Here is a 19,149-nt window from a genome sequence, read left to right as displayed (position 1 = left end):
ATTACTTACACTGAAAAGCATCAGACAGACCTATCTTTAAAGTAACTATCTTGATCTTGAAACCTCTTAACAAAAAGTCATGTATCATGTTACAAAATGACATGCACCCACATGTAAGGTTCAATAACAAACTGAAATTACATGTGCTCGGAGAAGTAAGCTTTCACGCCAACTGATAGCAATAACCTAAGCTGCTCTGCACTGCATCAGAATGCCTCATACTATTCTCTACAGCCCTATACTGTCGACTACTGCACAGAAGGGGCACAAAAAGGCCAAGAGACTCAAACGGAAACCAAACTCACCCAAATCCTGCTTGCTTACTCAGCACCTCTGCTATCTAGGCACAGTAAGCACCCCATATTTAATTGATTTTGCTCATAGAGCAGCCTTTTAATTATCAAACAAAATACACCTTGCTTAAAATTAACATGGAAAGTCGTGTTGAGAATATTTGTAATTGATATTATTAGAAAAAATATCTCGAGGAAAAGGACAGAAAAGCTGTGAGACGTTACTGAATGATGAGAACAAAGTTCACTTCAAGAGCGAGTGGTTTCTTACACGTTTCCTTGCTCTATAAACTAGCACAGCAAAGGCAAAGCAGTTACTGACCTGATATATGTAAATCTAATTAGGAAAGGAATCACGCACTTCTGTGTGGAATTCCAGCTTATTTTAACATATTATCTTCTCCTCTTTTGCCTATATGCTCTGCAAATTGGCTTGTAAGAAGAGACAAACTAATGCATCACCAGGGAACAATTATTTATTGCTAACACTAATACTTTGCCACTTGAGAGTCAGGTAAACTTGAATCTTTAATGCTGTAATAGACCAGAATGTCAGAGGCATAAACCTACTATATGTCTAATTAAAAAAACCAAATAAATAATAAATTCATTCAATAAAATGCTCTGATAGTCTAAGATAAATTTACGACATCATTGTAACCATGTCAATTCTATTGTTTAACCCATTTACCCCCCAAGTAAACAGACCCATTTCAATTTAGTAGACAAGAGATCTAAATTCATGTTCTGATGGCGATTTTTGAAAACAAGTTTAAACATACTCTTAAGGCACCCTTGATTGGCACTTGCCATGTAGGAGAAATCACAGGTATGATGCAAGTCTATTCAGGAATTGTAGAAATGGCAAAATAGCATTTCTACATTTTCAGTCTCAAAAATGTTTTATTAGTTATGGTCTCCTTAAAATACATGCTCAGGATACTGGTTAAAAAACAATGCCCCTTAACAAAGTTCATGGTTGTTAAAATTTTCATATAGTTTCAAAAATTAGAGGACTGGAGGAGAATCAGGCTACAGCCTCTGATTTCTGTTTACTACATTTATCTGGCTGCAGTAACTTCCACAGGCTGATACGGGCCGGTCACTATGGAGGGTCCATGTGTTACTGGTATTAAATCATGCAATAAACCAACTGTAATTTCAGCTGCAGTAAGGCAAACAGCTCTACGTACTGGAAAAAGGGACCTATACATCAAAGTCCCAGCATTCAGAACTGATGTTAAAAAGAGTTTTCTCCTCAAGGATTCTTAGAATTTTGTGGTGTCCTAAAAAAGATAAAGATAATTTGGACTCCGTATTTAAACTCAAGATATACTGATGAAAACTGAAGTTGCACTGGAAGGTAGCAAGACTTTAATTTCCGTCTTTGCTGTTAGCTGGAGTTCATTTTCTGATCCTATTTTCAGCTTTTAAGCTGAATAGCACGGCTGTGAAGAGGACCAGGTAGAAATTGGATCTTCACAATCATTAGTCTAGGCTGATGCAGACTGAAAATACAGCTATGAAATAAGATGTTTTTCCAGGTGGATAAATAAATAAGTATACCTGCTTAGCATTTGGTATCCTGCAGATGTACAGACAGACTCAGTCAAAGATGAAGCTTACAGCATTATTTTAGTCAGTTAAACTACAGTGCTCTGACAGAAACACAGCAATTGTAAATAGCCAAAAAAAAAAAACAAAAAAAAACCCAGGAGGCTAGAAGGACTTCATATATTTTGTTACTTGATATCTTCGTGGAAAGTACTGACAGTAATGTGCAAAAAATAAAATTAAGAGATAAGATACAGAAAAAAAATCAAATACCTCTATAACCAATAAAACATGCAAAACATTGGCAGTTATAAGAATATATCTTAAAAGCAACACTACATAGATCTCAAGTACAGAGGTATTTCCTCCTCGGCCTGCATGCAGAAGGTCCGTTAACATAAAATGGAAATGACATTTACAATGCTAAGGGAAATTATGCACAATAAACTTTTTCTTGTCTTACACACATCTTTCATTGAGCAAGAAGTGTATAAGAAGGTTTGCACAAAATCCCATATAGGAAACCCAGTATTTTCTTATAGTTTTTACTGATGCTGTTGGAGTAGTCTTTTGGGTTGGCTGTTCTGTTGGTTCAGTTTTGTTTTTTTTCCAGGCAAAGAAGAGTTTATTTTGGATTTTGTGTTGATGATAGTTGTTTTCTTCATTTTACAGATACAGAAAATTCAGCAGCAATCCAAGAAGAAACATGATTTTTGACTGAAATATCTTAGCAATAGAGATATAACATACTGAAAACTCATCCAAGGAGAAAAATTAACACTTTGTTTTCTTTTAACTTGCAAGTATTATAAAATGGAAAAAACCCCCAAAACCTCTATATTGTTCCACAGGGCACCATGCCAGTCATGTCAATACATAATAAAGTAAAAAATAAAAACAAAGCATTTACACAGAGGGGCAGTACAGATTGACAGAATGTTTTAAATAATTCCAAATGGGGCACCTGAGCACAATATGTAAGGTCATTTTTTTCCCCTGTTCTACTGCTGTTGACAAAAATCAAATAAAAAGTCAATTTCTGGACAGCCACGGAGGCAGTTTGGAGAGCCGTGGCCAGCATTCATCGCTTGGCAGTGGATTCAGGCCTAGCACTTGGCGATCATTCAGGCTGATTTCTCATCACAGCTCCTTCAAGCACATAGTTACTTAGAGGAGATGGTATGAATAACATCACTGTTATGAATAACATCACTGTTTAATCTGCTTAGAAGCAGACGGTTGCTTAAAATATATTCTTAAAATCAACAGGAATAATCAGAGTGAGACAGAAATGCTCCTAACAGTAGGACTTGCAACACAGCCACCCTTTTCACCCCTGTTTTTGTCAAAATTTGCCCTGAAACACATTCATGTAGCTCTCCCTAACATTTAGCAGGGAAGCTGCTAAGGCACAAAAGCATAGTTTGCTTCTGATAGTCTAAACCAAACTTTACTAAATACGCTACTGTATTGGCCAAGCCCGGGTCAAAGGCATTCACTACGGAGCAGCGGAGGCACTGAAACGAGCCCAACAGCTGCCTGAGGCTGCGAAAGGGGAAGCGCCGTGCTCAGGAGCAGTTTAGCCAAAAATTAATTCACTCTCCACACTCCTCGCAACCGGAACTAATGCAGTCCTCCTTTCAGCGTCGGGCCAAGTCCCGCGCACAGGCAGACTGCGGAGGAGATTTATACACGCCGGGGAACGCAGGCATCTCTGCCCCAGCCACGCTCCGGCGTACCTGCGGCATCAAAGGCGGTCTGAAGGCAGGTCAGCCATCCGCCCTCCCCCAGCCCCCTGAACGCACTGCTCGTACGGAGACGGCTGCACTTGCAAAACCGCAGGGAGAGAACGCAGGAAACACCGCGTTCAATAAACCCTGTCATATCCGTCTGCTAGATAAACTACCACTGCACAATATTTTTTCATGCCTTTATATGTATTTGTCACAAGATTCCTACCTGTAAAGAAGTTTTTTTTCCCTCCCTGATTAACGATAATATTAGTAATGCTCTGATTGAGCTAATTTTGGTGAAGTAACCTTAATAAATTCAAGATATTTTTGTATTTCCTCTCTTCAAAGCAAATAACCTTGTTACATAATTCTCCTTAGATTTTACACACGCCCTCTTACTTGCATTGTTTTAAAGGGGAAACAGTGAAACGTTGCCGAGCTTTCTAGGCCAGGCCCACAGCCGTCGCTGAGCCCTGTTTTGCACTCAGCGTAATCAACAGGAGTCGAGCCCACAAATGTCGTGAAGTCTCCAGGTCTGAACGCATGAAATACTTAACAAATTCAAGGTCCATTAGTCTCTAAGTATATTAAAATATTATGCACTTAATACGGAAATTGAAACTACAAAATGATTTAATTTCTAAATTGCATTTCAAATTTGCTTCCTCTTTATTATTTTTATAATCAGCTTTGGAAAATGACTTTTTACAACTGCTCGCTAAGCCTTTGGTTCAAGGAAGGTCAAAGTTCACAACACAAAGAAATTTAGCAGTCCTATATTACTAGTTATACCATAAATAACAAACAAACCAAACAAAATTAACAGAACATACCATGGAAAAATTCTGTTCTTCATTAAAATTTACACAGCAATTGTCATACTCCTTTAATACAGTAACTTTTATATGCTATTGGTGTAATAGTTTTCTTCCTGGTACTTACAAAACATGAATTATCTGGACAGAGAAGTGGTTTTTGAAGTGAGAGTCTTGAGTTAAAAGCTGATTGACCCTGTAGCTGTAAGTTATCTAACCTGTTCATTGCATTACAGGAGTGTGTGAGGCTATGTTTATTTGAAATATAACTATAAATTGCATTTTAGCTAAGAAAAAAAAAATATATATTAATTTTTAAAAGCCTGCTGATGCCTGACTGAACATTCTGACAATCACAATATTGAATATGTAGCTGTTAGTAGAGAATAAGAAATATAAATCATCTCATGACAATTATGGCAATTACACAGTTTTAACAACAGCGCTTCCATTTGTCAGCACAAGCCCCCTCTCCATTATTACTGCACCTTTTGCTGCAAGCGGGCAGGGGGAACACTTTTCTTTGCGGTTTAATTCGACATATGTAAAAGAATGATATACACTGTGTGTGTGCAAATATACACATTCCCATATATGCATGTATGGGCAGAATGACTTGAAAAGAATAACCCTAGAAGAAATCGTGCGTATTCACGTATTCCCCTTGCTGAAATGCGATTTAGAACAGCGATACATTTACTGCTGTTACCTGAAGCGTCTGGCTGAAGCGCTTCAGCGGAGTGGCCCGGACAGGAGGAATGAGGCTTGCTAGTGATGTAACTCTGGAAAGAGGCTTGACCCGTTTGGTGCTCGGCTCCTGCACGAGGGGGAGGAACACAAGGGGGGGGGGGGGGGGAAGAAAAGGACTGTGAGCATAATCAGATCAACGTTGCTGCCACTTTTGCTGATTTTTCTAGGAAAGCATTATAAAAGCAAGTTAGTAAGTCTGGTTTACTTAGGGTAATAAACAAACAATGGAGGTTTTTAATGCTGACAATGACAGATGACTTTTGGTTGGCACGTAGAGATCCTGGAAATGGTTGAAATATCATGTATTCATGAAGCAACTGACAGGGTTGGGAGCAGGGGAAGAGAGAAAGGTACAGAAAGACAAAAACATGTTATTATACTAACTCAATTTGAAAATAGATTTTCAGCAGTGCTCTGCAGCTAATACATGTTATGGTAATCTTGTCATTGAAAGGAATACTTAAAAAATTTCAATATTTTTCTTTGCTTTCTAGCACTGTCAGCACATGATTCTATATTCAGTTAGCTGTATTTCATTCTAAAAAATACAATTTGGACAAAAAGCTCTTAACTATTTGTAAGTGTCCTTTGAGTGTTCCTATGGAACATACCTATATATAAAGGCAGATGAATACATTAATGACATGTTTACACACATTTTATTTTGCATAAAATAGAAAGCAAAATTGAAATAAACAAAAATCTACCATAAAATATTCAATTAAATGTTTTTCTTTTCATAAATACTTTTAACTGCTATTATGCCCCCTTTAGTAGTACACAACCACTTCAATATAATACAATAATATTCCAATTGTTCTGCAGATAAGAAAAATACAAAGAAATATCATAACACATGGAAAAAGTTACTATAAATACATAAAAATAGAACAGTTACCCTTGGCTTCCTAACCTCCATCTGACATTTAATGGATCTTGAACAGCACATGCAAAAGGCAACTTTTGACAGAAAAAGAGCCAAACCTTCCAAGTGAAGTTAAAAAAACCCATCCAACATCATATTTCAAGGACATCCTAAAGCAGTTCATCTTTCTTTTTCAGCCATGCTTATAAAGTTTGTGTAGGCTTCCTATGCCTCCAATTTCCTAGACATATCTGTAAGAAAATGCATCATGTCTACTATCCTTTTGTTCAGAGATCCGAATCCTTCCATAAATAATGCAGATTTGTCATCTTTTCTGGTACCAATAAAAAAGAAAAAAAATCCACTCAGCAGCAATGATCGTGATCTGTATTACTGGCAAGAAAAATTCTCTCCCATTAGTACAGCAACAGAGGAAAGGTGAGAAGCAGCTACGTATTTAATTTACTACTCAGCAGGCAGATTTGGAACTCCATAAATGTCTCCTGAAACGAGGGACAAAGTGTAGCAAAAATAATGTATTCTTCCACGTAGGAAACCTAGCATTAAGGCATTTTAGCAGCCTAAATCAAGCTGCACCCTTATCTTCAGCGTGGCACTGCAATTCATATTCCTTCCTTTTCAGCAACCATCTCTTCAACACAGGTTTTGATGGAGTATTTTTTTTTACGTCATTGCAGCACCACTAGCATACTTATCTCATCCCCTCCCGCCGCCAAAACCTTTGAGCTTCCACTGTAATTCTTCTCTAACTGCTCAGTCATCAGCTGCTGCTTTTTTTTTAATGATTATTCAGAATGCCAATCCTGCCGCACGACTAACATCCCGTGGCTGAGCCTGCTTGTTATCCATCGCGCTGCACTGCAGTGAGCGGACTCGAAGCGCCGGGCAGCGAGGCAGGCAGCGGTATGCCCGCAGCACGGCTTCTGCTAGCAACTTTTGCTCTACATTAGCAGCAAAGCTGACTTGGGCATGAGCATTATCTCCAACACGACTAAAGCAAGATCTGGCATTCAAGGCTATATGAGCCTTCCAGAGAACAGGGAGAAGGGGATTATGAGAAAGAATTTCCTTCTTTACTGCTGTATCCCTTCTGTTATCTCGTGACTTTGCTGCTATGTGTACGGTCTCTGGTTAAAAGACAAAACTGATTTAAAGAAGTACAACCTGATCTATACTACCTCATAGCCACACCTTGTTTGCAAGTTAAAAACTCCTCAGACTAAAGACCTTTCACACAGATATTGTGATCTATTCAGTTTTGCACACACAGAGCCTAATTCTTAACAAAACTGCAAGCCCAGAAGCATGTGAAAACTACTGACAACAAATGAAATTACAAAAGAAATATATCCATATTTCACTGCATCTCTGCAGCTTTTCATTCCAGTGCACTGCAAAAAACCTGAATGAATCTTGCTGAGTAGAGTTTGAACCTAAGCGTGAAGGGCACAAGGTGTGAAAGGAGCCTGTCCCTCCTCTGAATACTTCCACATACCCTGTATGCGCCTGCAGCTGAAGTTTGTTAATGACTGCATGAAGCCTGCAGTCTAAGCACCCAGACCAGGACCTAATTTGCTCTGCTGTGTGGGGCACATAAACCTCCAGCAGCTGTGAAAATTGTTGCACAGCATCAAATAACCCTGGAGAAAATTAGCCCAAGTCAAAAGAAGGGAAGTCACCTTTCTTCCCTTGGAGAGCAAGGAGGAAGGGAAGAAAGGAACTATGGTTTCCCCTTTTTCATCTTAGACAGCCCAAAGAGTCTCTGAAACCTTTGCTTTCTCCTAGCCTGGCTCTGCCAGCAGTCAAAGGAAATCAGCCAGTACGTTGTGTGAAGGTGTGCTTGCAAAGGTCCTTTCCCTTCTATCGCAACTTCCCATTCCGTCTTCTTCATCTACTGTATCATATTCAGGTTTTACCCTGAACAATCTGATCAGAATTCAAACTCATACATGTAGCTCAAATTAAGAATTCAATCTTATTAAGAGAGATCAGCACTATTATTGAAGTCTCTCCAATACAATTACTTAAGATACCTCGCTGTAAGTGGAAATACATCTATCCTTTGGAGACGTCTAACAGTGAGAGCAATCAACACTGAATGGCCCTTCCGTAGTGGAATAATAAAGTTTGTACGGGTCAGGCTTTGACTCTACAATGAAAATATAACACTACCATAGCAATTCTAAAACTCTAAGTCAGAAATACTGAGACTTAGACACTTTTTGTAGGAGTGTCACAGTACTCCTGTAGCATGTTCCACATCCGTTCTGCCTCTGCTTCTCCAGCTGTCTGCACGGCCTCTCCAATCCAGGGACACACAGAAGTTGCACAGACTGCTGAGGCCAATGATCTGGACAGGAAAAAATTCCACAGTCAAATGTATAGATGAAGAGTGAGTTTTAAACAGATGGTTGTTTTCTAACCAAGGGCTCTGTTCTTGGAAAGACAAATGTGTATGAACAATTCTGCTTTACTCAGAGAAACTGAGTAGAATCTGGACTTGCACATTAGTCCAATAAGATCAGGGGATTGCATTCCAGATGCTGCTTCCCAAATCTCTTAAAAAGAAAAGAAAAAAAAAAAGAAAAGAAACTGCTTGTGGTTAGGAGTTCCTAATACATATGTTCCTTATTTTACTGCTATATTGTCTCTGAAAGTCTCTGGTCTTCAAGTTAACTGGACGTCCCACAATCAAAATCTTTTGGGGTATGAATGTAAGCACATGGGAGCTCAGAAGAACCGTGCGATTCCAGTGTCTGTCCAGCATGAAGAGGCTCCAGCAGGGGCATATTCTCCAGGAAGAATGAACATTAGACTCAAGATCTGCACCTCTGAGTGTGCTCAAAAGACTTGGAGATAGCCAAAGTCACCGATCCTTTCTCCCTCCTTCCCACCTCTCCCCGCCAGTTCAGGGAACTTAGACACAGATGGCATTTAGGGATTTAGTGGCTGGATCCACTTGCAACAAACTATTACCTATCCAGACTGGGAACTGGTCCAGGTTATGACAGAGAAAATCCAGGAGTTAGAATGGTTTGCCTGACCTTTTAAATTTACTATTGGTATTAAAAAAAAAAATTTCAGAGTTTTGAAATAAAACTAAATATTTTTCAGAGTCATGAAGGCTTCCTGAAACAGTAAGGGAAGCAAGTCAGAAAACAGAAGATCCAGACTACAATTTGGCAAAGTTTCCAAAATGTGGAGCTGGTATATGTGAACAAGCGATGTTAATCTAACAGTGCTTTAAATTTGATATAAGGCTAAATAAAGCTGAGGGAAACATGAGTGCAGAAACTTCAAAGGCTAAACAGTCAAGCAAAGTCAAATTTATACCTGACTAGGCTAGAACAAAGAGCAGATGGCTTTTGGAGGGAGTTGCATATTTGAACTCAAGATGACTTCAGTAAGATTTGCATATTTGAATTTAGTGAACAGAAAATAAAAGCTGGAAAAGATTGTGTATATATACATCTTCAAAAAGAACTCTTGAAACTGGAAAAAATGGAAAAATAAGCAAGTGTGTGTGTCCAAAATCTGGATGGTTCTGGAAAATATACAGTGGACATTTCAAACAGCTGCTATGTCCTTCTGAGAGAGTACATTTATATCACATACTTTTCTGGGGAATTCATAGGAAGGAAGATTAGAATAACCACAATGGCATAATCAGCCAAAATCACAGAACTGAGAAAGGAAACTATTAGCTAAGAAGCTAGTTTAGCTAAGAAGCTAGTTTAAAGATGTCATGCCACACCGTTCTTTTAATTTGGCACAGAGGACACAGCGCTCTAGAACTGCTTCGCTATAATTTATTCTGTAGATCCTGTATATGTTTGCATTTGTATTTCTAGTATCTTCTATGTATTAAACTCTAATCTTAATTGCTTAAACCACTGAATAAGAAGGGAAAACTCAAGCTTTTAATGTATAACCTTAAAATCTCCAGAAATTAGTATTCTGCTGTTGGACAGCTGGGAAATGTATACAGCAAGTGGTTTCAGCTACAGTCCTACCAGGATGCCATAGAATAACTTCTGCCAACTCCTTCTTCAGTAAAATGCAAGTCATTTCTTCTCCCTGTGCAACTGAATGTAAGTGCTGCTTTCTAAAATTGTGATAAGGTCATTTCAAAACAATGACATCTTGACAAAAAGATAATTTTGGTATCTTTTTTTCATCTCTATCTAATACATACAGACTACTGTTTAAAAGCCTGAATCTTTGCATACAGCACCCGGTCCTGGGGCAAGCCAAGCATTCAACATGCACTGAAGCATGTTAAAGCAGAAGATCCTTTGAAAGATTAGGCACTTGCATCAGCTGCAGTTTACTGACAGCTAATTTGATGTTATTGTTTTTCCTTCATCAGTAAAACCAGCACCTAATAATTGGATATATTATATCCAATAACATACTACACAGACACGAAAAGCTAGGAGGAATCTAGGGGAAGAGGCTAAGACTTCTCATGCTCTTCATCCACACAGCAAAATGACTCTTTTACTAGTACATGTAAAGATCGGAATTTCCCTAAAGCTCTAAGAGCCTTCCTGTCAGAGCAAGTTAAACCCAATTTCATAACATTGACTCGTTTTCTAGACAGTGTCATTGCACAAGACCACCCACAGCTTAATTATCAGTTTGACGGATAAATTACTCTAGCAAAAGATTGATTTTAATTTTCTAACAAAAAAAAGGAAAGGAAACAAAAAGAACTAGGCCAGATTCCCTTCACATTATCTGCAAAGAACCAATGAGCTGGATAACACGTACTGAAGAACACAGTGGCACTCTAGGTGCCATATAATAGGTCTTCATTTGCTTTAGTCCCTCATTTCAAAGGTCTTTCATTCCATGCTTTTGACCAGCTGAGCCACTGATTTCCTCCCAGCAAACAGTAAAAGCAAGTATACGTCCACTGCTAGTATAACTGTTTTTCCACCTGACTATCCCACCTCTTATCAGCAGTTTCAACAACAGACAACATGTCAGAAAACTGGTGCCGAATCTGACAAACAAGGGAAAATATTTCCCTGAGGGGTCATTACACTTCTGTCTTCAGCCCGCGTGCAGCACTCCTGTGACCATACTGTGTTCATTCTTCTGATTATACTGAAAAACAAACAAACCCAACAAAATAGACTTACAGCAATTTTAAGTCAACCCAGAAAATAAGAGGTAACTGAAAACTTCTGCAGGACCTTAGCACGTTAGAATAAACAACGTCATCCCAACTAACTTCAAAAGCAAACAAAAAATTCCCTCAGTTCACATACAAAATAGCTGACATTGGCAATGCTTGCTAAAACCTTAACTTTAGTGTCCACCTTACCAAAGTTAAAAAATTCACAGAACCAACACATTTCTGAAATAATTGTTTACAGTAATAATTCTGGATTTCTAGCTGCTAAATTTCTTCACTTTTTATCAAAAATATGCTGGTTATTCTTTTCCTTTTAATATACTATTTGTGAACCTAGAAAAACAAGTATCCAAAGTATTAATTCTGTTCTATGGGAACATTCATTAGTGCAAAATGTTTGAATTGAAACTAGACTCAAAAGAGTTACCAGTGTAATAAATTGAAGACCCTATAAATTGAAACTGTACAGTAATTTTTGTTTCAAATATAATCCACAAGCTGTGCCAGAAAACTCAAACAGACCCACTCTGTTTCAGACTTCACCCTACTGGCTAAATTTCCATTCTCCTATACTTTAAAAGTTACTAGTTTTTACTCAACTTTATATGGGTAAGTCAACATTTGTCATGGCAGAAAGCCCAACATTATTATTTTTATTAGACTGCTACTAGTTAAATTGGCCTAGGATTAAAGAGTTCTAATAAATGCCCCCAAAACTTGGAGTTTAATAATAATAATAATAGAAAGGAGTATTCAAGCTCTGTTCCACAGGATGTTATCAATATTTAACCTCCAGCAGGATAACAAAACAAAACAAAACAAACAAGAAAAAGGTTAAAATAAAAAAGAACCCATGTTACACCAGAGTCTCTTACTACAGCAAACATTTCACCTAAAAATAAATTAAGCAATGCATCTTGGGCTTTTTGCACCTTCAGAAAGAGGCAAATCTAGAACTAGTTCTTCCTTGTGGAAAGAGTTATACTCTACTACAATAAGCAGAAGCCGGTCAGCTAACTACAAGATTATAAGCAAGAACCAGCCAGGATAACAAGTGAACTGGGAGAACAGTTCCATACCAGAAGCGCTGCTCGGCTGCTCGTACGGAGCTGGAGCAACCCTGGAGCCAGCGCAACATTCTCAGGGGTTACTGGTGCTAACAGAGACCGTATTTTTAATACTTGAAAGGGCAGAAAATTTGCCTTTGCTTCATGATATCTTAGAAATATTCTGATTGGGAAATTCAAGAATATTCACTCTTCTAGAACCGTGGGTCATGGTCAAGAAAAACAAAGTAGATGATTCTGAGTTCAAAGTAAAGTCATCTAGTACGACATGGAACTAAAATCATCTACAAAAATCCATTCTAAATCCTGGGAAAGACATCCCACTGCCAGCAAAGCAAGAAGAAGTTACTAAGTAACCGAAGTAAATTGATACATAAATGCAACTTGATCAATCAATGAACAACAGTAATCAATGATAAAACTTCTGAACTTTTTGTCAAAACCACAAGTTCTACCACTTGAGCTCTCAGGTGGGGGAAGGAAGAGGTCTGTTATCCCTCCTCCGCCAGGCTCCACAAAAACAGCCAGCAAATAAAGCAAAACCCCCACCAGACATTTTGCTTTAATTGTGGTATTATAAGGAGGTGGCTCCAAAATGAAAGCTGAATACAATGAAAAGCCATATAGAAAAGTGGTGCAGGATCCTCAGGTGAAGAAAATAAGCTAAAGTTTGCATCCTGCCATTGTAGTGCGTGCTTCATCAAAGACTGGCTGCTTCCCACAAAGAGGCCACCACCATCAGCCCCCACCCTGAAGAACTCGGATTTGCTTTGCCACCCGCAAGGCAGAACCACCAAAGTGTCAGTAGCAAAAGGACAAGCTGCCTCCAGCCATCTCAGCTGAAAACTCATTTGTCTGCAATATCCAGAAATCAAACACTCTACCAGCAGTTAGGAAATGAAGGCAAATTAACAGAAGGACCTACAGAGTAAGGTGAATTAACATGAGTAACAGAAACTCTGAGAAACCCAGACAACTAATGTAGAGCTGATTAAATTCCGAATTTCCTCTCATTAAAAGCTGCTTGTACAGACTACCTACAAAAGACCTCTTCCATTCTGGAACAAACTGGACATGAAGCCGGCGTGCCAGTAAACAAGTAGACATCATACGGTGAGTTACTGAATGGCAAAATAAAAGCAAGCTGCTTGTTTCAAATTGCTCTTAGGCAGAACAAACGAGCAATTGCAGGTGTGGTGGTTTGCCACGTTTCCGTGTTTAGCTCACTGCAGTTATATGGCACATGAGAATACAGTTACCTGGAACATACCAAGACTGCAACTCACTAACATTTCATTAAAAACAGAGAAAGAACAACGTATACTTTTATGAAGGTTAAAGAACATTCATGACTTGCAATTTATCACAAACTCTTTTGGCCCCTCTCCCTCTGGCTCCATGCCCGTTTCCCCTTCCCTGGAGGCCTTTGGGTCCTGTACTCCCTTGTTGGTGCCACTTGCTTGCCGAACTAAATGCAGTCCCAAGCACGAGGCATCCTCAACGTTCCACTGCACGTTAATAAGTCAGGATATTAGGAGACAACAAGGACAGGAACTGGAGCTGTTCACAGCCTCGGTCTAACATTTCTGCAGTGTAAAAGATGTAAGGAGATACTGAATAAACTCTAAGACACTGAAAAGAGGAGGGAATTCTGTGCTACTGTTCCAGGTAATAGAGCCTAAAACCAACCCCCTCACAAATTCCCGAGCATAACTCACCCCCACTCCTTAAGAAATTTGCCCACTTTGTACTTTAAAATATACAGTTGTCCCAATAACGGTCCCACATTTTCATTTAGATTGTGATACATTCAAGGCAAAACAGTGAAGTTTCAAACTAAGTCTGAGGCTTACAACAAGGCAGTCATCTGCTCCACTTCTCGCTCTGCCACTTGCTGCCCCGGTGATCTTGAACCATCTACTTCACCTCCACTTCCAGCTGTTGCCCCTTCAGGCAGAGACAGCAGCCCTCTCCTCCCACCTCGCAGGATAGCTGGGCGGAGGAAGCAGTTTATGCCTGGGCAACGACATAAGAACTAAGCTTGCTATTATGAGCTCTAAACAGAATTATTTTGCTTATTCAAAAAGTACAGTCACAAAATGATTTTTTTTTTAACAGTGTGGAGCTGCTGCGAACTCAGCTACAAAGAAAAATGATAACAGAGATTCCACAGGTGACAAAGTATATTCATGATATAGTGAAAAAAATTGCCTTCTCCCAAGGTAAACAAAAAGTCTGAAAAGACACATTTGTTTTCTGATATTGATATTCCTGCTTTTTCATGGGCCTCTCTGAGCAACTTAAGGGTACTGCTTTACTGCTGAAAGCTTCCAACACTTTTAACAACAAAACGTTTATAAAAACTCTTCATATCCCCAGGTTTAGTTGACTTAGGTGCTAACACAAAATGTATAAAAGGCTGTGCCAGGAGTGCAAAATCCTTTGTTAGAATTGCTCTTCAAGGTGTCCCTCAAACTTAACTTCAGTGAGGTATTCAGGAGACCTCAAACACTAAAGCAAGGTGGGGAGGCATTGCGTTAGATCCCGTACCCTGGAGTAGGAGAACTTTCTTACTCTGAAAATTCATGACCTTGTTCCCGTGACATTAAAGTTGTTTTATTATTTGCTGGTTTTTTGGGGAGTGGGAGTGTAAACCTCAGAGAGCATGGGGAGGAAAACATGTTTGGAACGACTAGAGATTGCACAAATAGTTGTTAATAGTTATCTGAGAAACAGATACCTCATTTTACCACAGAACCTCAGTCCTCATCTCCTTTTTACTTACACAAAATTGTACAAGTGGAAGAATTGGAGGTTTAAGAAGGAAGATCTTTTTCTAGCAGGGATATTTAGCAGCATTTGGATAGCTAAGCAAAGCTGTCTCCTCTCCTTGTTTGTGGTTATGAAAAACATGTGTTTAAATGAGAAAACTAATCCCCATCCTAAATGTCTTTTCTCTGCAAACATACAAGCCTTAAGGGATATCAGATTTATTACAAGTTAAGGAAGACATTTTTGAGGGAGCTCCACGTCAAAATCCTGAGAGTACATCTTGAACTTCTGCTTCTAACTGTACTTTCTCTGTCCTTAACCACAAGCACCATTTACTTTGATGTTGCTCAAGATACTCAAAAGTTTTCATGGTCCTATTGCGGGCATTAAGCTTCAACTTAACCATGCTGATCTTCCCATAGATAAATGATGCAATTTCAAACAAACTCAGTGTTTCACAACAACTACTTTTTCTCAAATGTACTGAAGTATACTAATTGCATTAACTTTCTTTTTTTTTTTTTTAAACATGTAGCATTTGTTACATAGAGTAACTGCAAATTAGATTAAGAAATTTAAAAGGAGGAGGAGTTCAATATTTCAAAGACTTCTGCTATACTATACTGTTGGATTTCTTATGATCAGAAAAAGGTTAAATGGAAATGGTAAAAAAATAAAATAAATAAAAATAAAGTTAAACAATATTACAGATGTTCTCTCTATATATATAAAGACAGAGGACTAGTTCAGTATTTAGATACCCTAAGTTCTACAGTGAACCCAGGACCAACCATCTTGCTTCTCCATTTTGTTTACCTTTGCTAAGTAAAAGGTTTTGTTGTTTTCACTGAGGCAAATATAATGTAACTGTTAAGATATAAAAGGAAATGCAACACAGCAAACACTGATGGTCAGTGAGGAACACCATTGACTTCTCTTGAAATTAAGATTTAATCACGTTCTGGTTTTCTATTCCTTTTTAGCCACATTCAGATTCATACCCATTTAATGGTACATGCCCATTAAAACAAAACAAAAAAACCGCATCAGTTAGTTACTGGAAGTCAGCCTTAGTAAAAACTATGTCTGATCTCATGGCATTCTTAATCAAAATTACTCTGAAAAAGTCATTATTCTGGTCAGCATATGAAGTCTGTTACCAATGGGGTTGAATCCTTGGGTGAAAGAGTAGGCAAGTAAAAGCTACTGCTAAAGGTTTTCATACGGATATTGAAATTATTGAAAAAGTAGTAATCAGTGCGGTCTGGCAGTCTACAACAGATGAATATGTGTCTATTGATCAACAGTTTTGTGAAAGACCAAGAGCCAGATTTACAGAAGATTTTATGTTCCCAATCAGGAAATAAATGGGTATTCAAGCAGTTAGTAATAGATTTTTCTTTAGCCTTATAGGGTTCCCGCAACTCCTACTACTTTAGACAGAACCAAGCAGAGATTGAATCACCAGCCACAGCCATTTAATACAATTCTTTCACACAACAGGATCGAATGAGATTCTCAGAGCACAAATATGAGGTTGTAGTGCAGGCTCAGTTCAGGCTGCCTGCGCTAATGCCTTGCCCACGCCACAGACCTCTTGGGGTTGTGCCTGTACACAGAGCCTTTCTCAAACGAACACATGCAAGAAAAGAAGCTATTAGTATCTTTTGTTGTTGTAGCCATGTATTTTCACCTCTTGCTTAGTACTAATTATACTTGTTGGGTTATAATTAGTATATGAAACAATCCAAATCCTTAGTACTCAGTTAACCAGTATCAGAAGAAAATAGTTGCAGAATTCAGCACTGGAAAGAGTCTCTTCTGGCAGATGCGTAAAACAAAAGGCTTCCTTCTGTCTTGAGCTTTCCAGCTCGAGCAACGAGTCTTCCAAAGGAAGGCAACAAAAGCTTATCTTCAACCCTTCTGTAAGGAGGAACAGTCTTCTTCCCACTAACTCTGAAGGAATAATTTTTTGTGCACCGTTGCATTGACGAGTTTGGTCTTTTAACATTTTTCAGTTTCAGGCAGACATGGGCAAAAGTGTGTCATTCAATATTATAGGTACTGCTAAATGTCTCATGCTTCTAACTATATTTTAATACAGTCAAGGGCAGATTAAATGTTCTTTCAGAGCAAACACATGAAAAAATAGTTCAATCCTGATTCTAGTTACACCATTTGTTCAGATTTGATTTTTTTTTTAAGATATGTAAAGCAGTTGTGAAAATCTTCCCTTTATATCAGTTGTCATGTCTGTATTTGGTCAGCACAGGTTTTTCATTTGTTTTCTCAGGGTGCCCAAAATTACCAACATAGCATTCTCTTAAAACATAGTTATACCAGATTACACCTACCAGAGGTCTACTTTGTTTCTGAAGGCTTTCGAATTTTATCCAGTAGAGGACTGACACTAGCATCTATAAAGGCATGTCAATGAAGACTGTGGAATGATGCAAGATTTACAGAAGTATTTGGATATATTACTTCACTCTGGAAATCATGGCCTGCACTGTAAAGCTTGTACAAGTTTCTAAATCTCCATCTCAATTCACTTCCTGACTGTTATATAACTTGTTTTTATATAAATCAGCAGGCTCAAACCTTGTTATAATGACTTTTATTTCTTTAAGAATAAAAGGAAATCAGATAAGATTGTTCATACTGAACAACTAAGTTTTCCAGGCAACAAATGCCCTATGATTAGAAAACTGCCTGTGTGTCTCATCCACAGAACATCAGCCGTATCACCGTTGCGCCATTCTTCTGTCCCAGCAGACTCTGTTCCTATGGGAAAGTGTCAGACCTTAACGAATTACCAGTACGGCTGCATCGGAGGGCTTCATAACAAGCCTACTGGCGGACCAACATCTGCTTTTGCATCAACTCATTCTCAAGCACAGTATCAGATTCCACATCTTATGAAGAACATATAGATTGATTTTTTTTCTTTAAGTTCACAGATACTAATTAGGTTATTTTCATATTGACAACATGACAGGCAGAATCTCTCTAACTGCATCTCTCTAGCTACGTTTAGCTAAAACTGAGGAAGCTCTGCTGTACCCTCCCTTTGGCTCCGTGCCTCAGTTCCTTGTGACCACACAATCAGTTTGCAAATTTTATACAGGAAACTGGTTCAATGTTGCCCTTGAACACCATGATCACCATATAATGATCCTATATGACCATTTAAAAAACACTGTGTATTGGGCACCCAGTGGTATTGTGTATCCCAACAAACCCTGCCCAGATCCATGAAACTTGTTAAATTTTATCTCATTAACAATAAGACATTGCTAAGTTCACTGTTTTGTTGAGCAGAAGAACAGCTAACACTCAACTTTTGCCAAACTGCTGTACTTGTTTGTTAGGATGAGGGTTTTTGTTTTAAGAGCATTTATTCTTGTTTTTGATCCCTTCTGCAGCTCTTCCACCAGGGATTGGCAGGATTTGTATTCGGCAGCTATCACTGGTTATATGATACAAAGGAATACACCTCAGCACAAAGGCCAATACCAGAACAGCCCCAACCAGTGAGGCTCACAGCATCTTCCCCAGTGTTACTTTTCTGATATTAAATAGTATGAAATGACTTAAAAGAAGATACATTAAAAAGCACTGAAAACAAAACCTTCTTCCCAATCTCCATTTAACTGTTTGCCTTACACATTGAAATACAGGGGCTGACAGGCTTTGTGGGAGTCACACCTCTGGACCGTTAGTCCTCGGCTTGCGATGGTGCTTGCTCTTTATCACGCTCTGCCCACTCACTGGTTGTTGCTTTACTGCTTGTTTCTTTCCCAGGAGGCGAGCAGGGAGCTTGCTTTAACCAGGGCGACAGCAAATGGTGCATCAGCAGAAAAACGTGCTTCTTTTTACACTTCAAAGCAAGCTGATTTCAGTTCTGCTGACTGTCTCTATTCTGATGTTAAGAAGAAGAGCTGGGAAGAGCCCAACATCTCTCTACTGTTTGCACCTAGAACTGTACTGCAGGACTTTATGTGGGGTATTCAATGATGTATGTAAAGGCCTTTATATATAATTTCTGTATTAACTCACTTCTCAGGTGTTGCAGTATTTTGTTGCCCTTAAACTGAATTTAGGAATAACTGTGATAATTGTACTTTGACCACTGG

At 38.6% G+C, this 19,149-nt stretch overlaps 1 protein-coding gene across 7 annotated transcripts in view; it reads right to left on the bottom strand.

Annotated features, from left to right (window-relative positions):
* Positions 1–19,149, bottom strand: part of ARHGEF3 (Rho guanine nucleotide exchange factor 3) — a 156,427-nt gene that overhangs the window by 16,182 nt on the left and 121,096 nt on the right. For 5 of the 7 annotated variants that reach the window (XM_067303753.1, XM_067303755.1, XM_067303751.1 and 2 more), the window contains one exon: positions 5,105–5,212. In XM_067303753.1, the coding sequence (XP_067159854.1) occupies positions 5,105–5,212 (108 nt within the window). Of the gene's footprint in view, positions 1–5,104; positions 5,213–6,043; positions 6,108–6,129; positions 6,947–19,149 lie in introns of those variants that run through there. The other 2 variants (XM_013955579.2, XM_013955577.2) reach the window with 2 other exon arrangements.

This window comes from Apteryx mantelli, chromosome 12 (assembly GCF_036417845.1).
Source record: "Apteryx mantelli isolate bAptMan1 chromosome 12, bAptMan1.hap1, whole genome shotgun sequence".
In the NCBI taxonomy this organism is placed as follows: domain Eukaryota; kingdom Metazoa; phylum Chordata; class Aves; order Apterygiformes; family Apterygidae; genus Apteryx; species Apteryx mantelli.
Note: the sequence above shows the minus strand (reverse complement) of the source record. Positions and strands in the feature narration are given on the sequence as shown.